The sequence below is a fragment of the Pinus tabuliformis genome, chromosome 3_2 (genome assembly GCF_031772625.1).
Source record: "Pinus tabuliformis cultivar Carrire ecotype Pingquan chromosome 3_2, CPIR1, whole genome shotgun sequence".
In the NCBI taxonomy this organism is placed as follows: domain Eukaryota; kingdom Viridiplantae; phylum Streptophyta; class Pinopsida; order Pinales; family Pinaceae; genus Pinus; species Pinus tabuliformis.
The window spans coordinates 604,688,110-604,696,813 of NC_142302.1; the positions used below are offsets into that span (position 1 = coordinate 604,688,110).

The following is an 8,704-nucleotide window of genomic DNA, read 5'->3' on the forward strand; positions in this document are numbered from 1 at the left end:
CACCCATGACCCTTAATATCCCGACAACACGGCAAGCGCAATCGAAGCCCAGCGCGCAGCAGAGTGTAATTCCTGTCTCTGACAAAAAGAAAAATTAATATCTCCATCGATTGAAATCATTGGCCGTCGCCGACAAGGCTTCCCATGTCATGAGTAGTAGTACCAAAATGAGACACAAGGCGTGGCGCTGATTTCGTATCAATAGACTTTGCATTGTTGGATCGACTTGAGCTTCACGATTCAAAAATTCCAGCGCCTCCGCAAAGTAAGATCAACTCGGTCTTCACGACTAAACCATTCCGTGATTGCAGCGTCTACTTTCACACACTCACTTCACGCACCTCGACCAATCAATCTTCATGGAGTTCACGCAAAAGATGATTTCATGTTCGGCGTGCTGCCATGTGAACAGCCATACACAAGAAACACGAGAACCAAATATATCGGCGACAAGAAAAATCAACTCAAATCAACTTTAGGAATTAGGGCAGACCCACAAGCTTGTTGGGGCGCGCAGGGCAAATAATCTGACAAACAATTCATGTTATCAACTCATAATTTTTGTTGTATAAATACGAGACCGACCTTCTCGCCATTTCATCAGAGCCCAGTCTAGTTCTGTCCAAGTTCAACAACGAAGATATAATCGATAATGGCGCCCAGAATGAGTGAAGTGTTGTGCATATATGTGATTTCTTTGAGTCTGCTTCTCTTTAACATTGAAGCGCGAGAGGGCAGATTCTTTAACAAAGAACCTGCCTATGACAACCCTAATGGCGGATCAAATACCGCCGGGTATGGAGAGGGGTATGTCACCAGCAGCGATCACGGTGTTGACGACGCCTTCGAATCCGGCTCGGGCAATGGCTACCGCACCTACCGAGGCGAGGGAAACGGTAACGGATATGTATATGGCAACAGCGACACTTCCCGCGCCGGTTATGGTAGCGGTGCCGGCTACGAAGAAGCCGGGAGCGGGTACCCGCGTTCGGGTTCTGGTAGAGGTAGCCAGTACTATTCAGGAAATGGGGTTGTCAACGACGATAGCGGATACGGTGGAGGCTCCGGTGACAACAGTGGCTATCGTCAGTCGCCTGGCAATACTTATGTGCCATACCCGCCTGGCTCTAATGGTGGCTATGGAGAAGGTGGCAAATACGGCTCGCGCTACGGCGGGCGTTGGGAAAAGAGTGGTGCCTACGGTTCTGGTTACAGTGGTGGCAGCTACGCCACTGGCTCTGGTAATGAAAAAGGCTACGAAGCTGGCTCTGGTTATGGCTCTGGATCTGGCAATGGCAAGGGAGAATATGTTGCCAACAATGGTTACGATAAGGAAACTCCTTAACTTTATATATTTGTCTTTGAACCGTGTGCCCGTGGAGTTTGTAATAAAGCCGTGTATCTGTGTCAATTATACTTACTGACAAATTAGCACGGTGAATGTATCTGTCAGATGTACAAGAAAGAAATATAAAAATGGTCTGGTCTAGTCTGGTTTTTGCAGAGATGTTTAAGCTATTGGCAATACCAATAATTAAACAATATGATGTACTTTTGGGTTGCTAGAATTTGAAGAATGCTTTTCACAACCGTTATAGTTATCTGTGATGTTATTTCATTGTAATATAAAAAAAATTAAGATAATATTTAAGATAAATTTTGGGTAAATTATAACTTGACACAAAGGAAAATTTGGTATGTTTTAATATTGTGAGCGGGTGTGTTAAATTAAATAGTCTTAAAATATAGTTTTTATAAAGACAATATATAACACAAATATCTTTATCTTTCAAGAGACAATTTCATTTTTGACTGACAATACTTGGGATTAAATACATATTGTTTTTAAATGGACAATGTCTTTGATCCTAAATATTGTCTATCTAGACACAATAAAAAATTACATTCAAAGATAATATAATATCGTTTTTGTCTCTTTAGAGACAATAGAAAATAATGAATCTAGAAAAATATTCCACCATTGAAATAAACTGATATTAAAAGTATTAAATTAAAAATAAACTACAATATCATTTATTAATTCATATTAGGACACAATGGAATCGAACCACCAACCCTTTGCAAGTGCTCTTCCATTGAACTAACACCCTTTAAAGAATTATGTGAGATTTATTGTAGTCGTTTAAATTGCATATATAGGCATTGATTTTAAAACTAGCGATTGCACCAAGAGGTAGGAATCCCGATGGAAGTGGGAATGTGAAAGCCAATAAGCAAGTAAAATATATGGAAAGTGAAATACAATTGAAATTTGAGTTTCTATATATCTTCTAAAGCATGTAGCAAGGAGGTTAAATTTAAGAAGAAAGTTACACTAACATAAATGTCCCAGAACATTGGAAATCTTTACAGGCACAAAGTATATCAACGTCTGATAGAATCCCCAAAAAAATGGAAATTTTGTAGAGATGTTACACAAATCCAAAGGAACAATGGAAATCATGTGTTTACTAATGTTGGGGATGTCCAATCCCCCTTGATCACTTGGTAAAGTGAAATTACAAAAAACTCAAAGACACCATATCAATCCTTTTTACCCCACCTTGCTTGCCCAATAAAAGTTTTGGAGTACTTGTTCCAACATTTTATAGGCTACTTGAGAAGAAAAAAATAGACAAAAACCAATGTGACCCGCTGCTAGAAATTTATCAACAATTGCAATCTTCTTGGAAGGTAGTAGGCCAATATTACTCCAAGCTTGAATTTTCCTTTCTTAAAATTTGGTTATTATCCATGTCCAATAATTAATAATTGAAAAACTATTTACCTAAGGACCTGCCAAAATAAGAAATCGTCTTCCCAAGATTCATAAGCTTTCGTTTATGATTCAGACATGTAGTGGATTCATCTTGGCCAAAACAAAACCTTGTTTTTTCCTTTCTAACAACTACTCTTGCTCCTTTTGGAATCCTTTAGGAAAAATGCCCAACCAAAATTTAGTACCCTCCATAAACTATTGAATCAATTTATGTGTTAAAACTGAGCCATCTACAAAGTGGAAATTTGGGTCTATTACAATACATATCTTTTACAAGTGAATTTTTCATGGATGAATGTCAATTCTCTAGCGCCTTTATTAGAGGTAATAATACTTCAATATTTTTTCGAAATAATATCTAATACTCAGATCATGAGGTGGAGATTGCAAGTTACCTTTAAACTAGCGTTCATCAATCATTCCAGCCACTCAAATGGTCTATATATCAATGCTCTTTTTGTACATAATAAAAGTAGTCAACGTTTAGGAGCTCTTTCTGGTGGAAAAATTCTTGGACTAGCCTGGTGATCTTACAAGGGTCTGAAAGGCTTCACATAACACTCAATGCATTTCCTACCTCCCATCAACATATAGCACGATTTTGTGATCTTTCTTCAAGAAGTTATCGAATCTTGCAAAATCTAAATACCTTCCTTAAGATTGTATCTAGATACAACAAATCTTGTTACTCTTTTATTTTGTGTTTGACAAACAGAAGCAAAGAAACAAAATTTGGGAAAAGTTATCTTCTCCAATGGTAATTGTGTCCTTTGGCTCCAAGTAACAAGATACTAGAAATAAAAGAGAACAGTGGGGCATGAAACTAGATCACAATAGTGCTTACCAACAACAAGGCTGGCACTACCAAGAAAATACAATTTTACATTACTCGTGTCTTCTCAGAAAGACTAGTTGGGCTTTGATCCTAAATCTAGCAAGGTCAAGGATCAACTTTTTGTTAATTTAGTGTTGATCATCTTCCAATGCTTGGAGTATACATTGTCGATGCAAGAGGCTAGAGATTAGGAATCAATCAGTTTTCCTTGTAAGAGGGAATCACATACATATAATTGTCTCTTGTTTTAGTATTGCCAAAAATCCCCACAAGAACACATTCCATCCTTGAAATGATGATACCAACTGGCATCCCTCACAATAAGTTCTCGCCCTGCAATTTTAGAAATGAGTTTAGAAGCAGTATGACAATCACCACAAATGAAAAGATTCTTGATGATTCGAATAGGAATTCTCCCAAGAATACTAATAAGCCGAAACAAAATCGCCAATTTATTACTATGAGAGGATAAAAATTGTTCTTTTTATCATCCTCTACATCGTACAAAACAAAGTTTGTATTCAGCACATACCTTGCCTCCTTCATCAGCTTAGTTAATTACACCAACTTCTCATATATCACTTTTATTTTTGGATTCCTTCTGGCTTTGAAAGTGAAACTATGCACCATACCTTTGACCTCAATCCTGACATTTGGTTACTTTTATCAATCCCTTCTCTTTCATATTTTTCCTCACATTTGTGAGACAATCCCACTTGCGAGCTGCAACATATATATTGGACAAAATCACATATGTTGGAGCATCTTGTGGTTCCAACTTGAGAATATGTTTTGTTTCTTGTTTCCCTAAATCAACATTTCCATGGATTCTATAGGAAGACAACAAGATCCACCATACCAAAGCATTTGGTTCAAATAACATTTTATTTATTAAATCTTCAGCCTCATTCAATTTCCCACCATGACCAAGAAGGTCAGCTATACACACACAATGCTCCATTGTTATGTAAAGTCATAATCTCAATCAATGGAATTGAACAACCTACGGCCTTCATCCACTAATCCAATGCTACCACAAACTAACATAACATAAACAAAAGCGATATTATTTAGCTTAAAAGCTACTTGTTGAATTTGGTCGAAGAGGTGGAGAGCCTCCTTCCATATCCATGCTATGAAAATACAAAAGTTATTACCTTCCATGAGGCAACATCACATTGACATTTTCCGGAAAATAGTTTTTGTGGATCTCACAAACTTCCACACTTTGCATACATATCAATGATGGCATTTTCAATAGAGATATGTGAGTCAATCCCACTTTGGATGGTAAAAGAATGGACTTGCTTTCCAATTTCCAAGATTGTTAGGTTGGCACAAGAACGAGTGACACTACAAACACTAAATTAATATGGCTTTGAGCCTTCATATAGAATTTGCCCAATGTTTTTCAGTTCCTCTTCCCAATACCCATTTTGGGTATATCCTGTAATCATGGCACTCCATGAAATCAAGTTGCATTTAGGCATTTTATTAAAAACCTTACAAGAAGACTTGATGCTTGCAAACTTTGTATACATATCAGGAAGAGATGTTGCAACCTAGATATTGGACTCATAGCCAGTTTTGATTATGTAACTATGGATGCATTCACCTTGTCCTACATATGCTAGGCTCGCACATGCCCTAAGAACACTAGGTAAAGTGAACTCATCTGGCTCTATACCCACAAGTTACATCTAACCAAATAGTTTAAGGTCCTCCTTTCCATGACCATTCAACGTGCATCCCACTCTTATTTCATTCCATGAAACAACATCTCAAGAAAACATTATGTTAAAACACATGAAATGCATCAACTATATTGTTGCATTTTCCATACATGTTAATAAGGCCATTTTGCATGGAGACTTATGTCAAATATGGTCCTAATAATATAATCATGAACCATCTTTCCATGTTTCAAGGTTTTTAGGCTGGAATAGGAAAGATGTATACTTGTGAAGATATACTTGTCACCACCCATTCCTGTCACAAACATTTCACAAGAGAGTTTCAAAGCCTTCTTGTCGTCCTCATGTTGAGAATGTATAGCAATCATTACAGTCCATGATACATTTCATATAAGAATTTTATCAAACATTTGGTGATAATACTGCAAAACTCAACATTTCTGATACATGTCAACAAGTGCACTTCATACAAGGATGTCAGACTCAAAGCCAAACTTGGTGATTTTAAATTGCTTTACCATGCCTAGTTTAATAGCTACTAGACCAGCGAATGGCCTTAGAAAACTTGAAAAAGTGAATTATTCTAGTTTGAACCCTTCCAATTGATTTTTTTTTGAAACAATTGTACAACCTCATCACCATTCTCACTCTGTACAAATCTGAATATCACTAAATTCCAAGAATCTATATGCCTTTCAAGCATTCTATTGAACACTGGAGGTTGACTCTATACACCCAAACTTGAGATACATGTCAACAAAAGCATTACCCATAGTGACATATGAGAATATCCCATTTTTTACAATATTCCATTGAATTATGAGCAAAGTCCAATAATTCCTAGGTTTCCCATGCTCTTAGAACTCTAACCAAAATTAATGAATTTTTCACAATTCCCAACTCAAGAATTCAATTGTAAACCTTCAGTGCCTTCTCGGGTTTCCCATTTTGAGTATATCCTGAGATCATAATAGTCCATGTGACAACATTTGGCTCATACATTTGGTAAAATACCCTACAAAATCCTTCCATGCAGTCACTTTTGGCATCTCCACAAGAGTAGTACCCACAAACATGTCTGCCTTGAATCCAGTTTTAATAATGTGGGCATGAACCTGTAAACCTTGATCCAAAGCTTCTAAACTCGAGTTCACTCTCAGCACATTACTAAGAGTGAACTTTAACCAATGGAAATGTTGCACAAATGGGATCATCAACTCCATATGAGTAAAGAAAATCATGTGGAAACATTGCACAAATGGGATCATTAGAACATTGAATCGTAATATGACGAAATTCCCTACGATTCCAACACTATGACTTCGTGGTGCACTCCATGATAATAAGCCTAGGAATTCGATAGTTGTTGCAAACTAGCACATTTGGATAATCACGAGTAAAATTCCCAGGCTGGTTGTGGTTCTTGCAAGCATAATCCAACTTGGAGAGATGAAGATCCCTCATGTAGGGTGCATCATGGTAATATGATTGATCGATAAAGACTCTATTGTGGATGTGGTGACTCCCTCTTTGTGAACTATCCTCGTACATACTGCCTCTGCTTAAAAAATCTCAATCACTTCGACCACACTAGCAAAATGCAGGCCTACAAAACACACTCCTCTTCTTTCGATACTCTTTCCTTTGGCTTCAGACTCCATACCTCCACGAACCCTAGTAGCACAAATGAACATTTAGTTCCTCAATATGGTTTTGAAGTTTTTCGATGCTTGCAAAAAATTCAGAGAAAAGTTACTCGAACGCTCCAAAAGCAGCAAGTGAATCCTCAACACTTCAAGAATGGAGGGAAAGTGTCCATGTATTTTTTCTGATTATCTTCCCTCCTCATCAAATTCCAAAAGGAAACTTCAATCGTTGTACTTTACCAGATGTATTTAACAGTTTTCAAATTTCAATTGATCTAAGGATGATGCAAATGTATTATTCTTATTGGTTGGGGTGAACATTTTCTACTCACCCCAATCCCATAGAGAAAACACCTATCGACGTAGAAATGATTGACACATAATGGCATAATCTTTGTAAAATCTAAAATCATGTAGCCTCTAATTTTAACTTGATAAAAATAACTCAATGGAGTTAGCTCAATGTCACACACATGTAGCATGACTCACACAAGAAGCTAACTAGGAATTGCACCAAGAGGTGAAAAGGAGTGTAGATAGGAGGAGTAGGGTAAAGTGGAAAGAATGTTGAAAAAAGAAAATATTTTCATAGTTAACCATTAGGAACCACTCTAGTCCTTGCAATCAAAGAGGTTATCATTTATTTTATTTCCAAGACTAATTGCCCAATCAATTTTAAAACTAGTTCTATTTTTACAGTTAATGAAACTATTTTTTTAAAGATTTGCCAAAAAAACGTCAATAACAAAATGGTTATTAAAAAAAATTTCGTTAAACAAAGTAATAAGACAATTAAAATTAAAATAAACTATCAATAACTCACAATATTGATTAGTTTAATTTCATTTATAATTACAATATAATTTTGAATTAAATAGTTAAAATAAAAATACATCCAAATTAAAATCACATCAACTAAAATTATATCAAAATCACTGTCAAAATAAATTTAATAAAATCACTTTACAAAGAAGTCACAAATATCAGTAAATTGAAAATAATATTTTTGAATGGAATGGTTGAAAACACAATAGCTAGATTTACATTAAAGTCAAACCCAAAATAATAAAACATTAAAAACCCTTGCAACACAAATGTGCCAATAACTTTACAATTTTGAGAGATTTTAAATCTCATGATGTTGACAGCACTGCACCTGCCAACATCTCAATGGGATCTCCTCGGTAAGAAGTCCCAATTAGAACTCAGACTATTTGGTGTAGGAATCCCAACAGTGGGTCGTAAGGTAATGCCTTGACCGCAATGTCGCACAGAGGAAAGTAAGATAACTTTGTCAGTTGCAAGGGTGTGACTGATGCAGTGAGTCGAGGAATGAGTATGAGAGGTTCCAACACTTCAAAGGGAGAGGAAGGTGAAGGTCAATTCTAGGTTGAAGGGGATCAGTCCCAACTCAGATAGGAACACACAACAAAAAGGACATGCACAACTTCTGGAAGAGCAGTTGACATGGATGTAGCAGTCACAACATACATGGTAAGATAACATGAACAACACTCATGGATCAGTTTGAGACGAGTGTGACAGTTGATATAACAAGGTTCAGAGAAAGGTCTGTCTGATGTCCGGTAGAGCAGTCGACATGGACGGTGACAACATTAACAACATATGCAACATATTAACAACAAGATTCATATAATTGCATACAAATTAGTTCATATACAAGTACGTAAGTTAAGAAACATATATCATTAAGGAAACCGGAGCAATCCAACTACAATAACAACATATG

General features: G+C 36.5%; 1 protein-coding gene across 1 annotated transcript; it reads left to right on the top strand.

The window, feature by feature from the left end:
* Positions 1–586: 586 nt before the first annotated feature.
* LOC149182063 (uncharacterized) lies at positions 587–1,589 on the top strand. The gene has a single exon (XM_089418468.1). It carries the CDS (start codon positions 653–655, stop codon positions 1,343–1,345), a length of 693 nt encoding a protein of 230 aa, XP_089274594.1. The 5' UTR covers positions 587–652; the 3' UTR covers positions 1,346–1,589.
* The last annotated feature ends 7,115 nt before the right edge of the window (positions 1,590–8,704 follow it).

Bases quoted from the DNA above. Each gene is read 5' to 3' on its own strand.
- LOC149182063 (XM_089418468.1), top strand. From the start codon at position 653: ATGGCGCCCAGAATGAGTGAAGTGTTGTGCATATATGTGATTTCTTTG.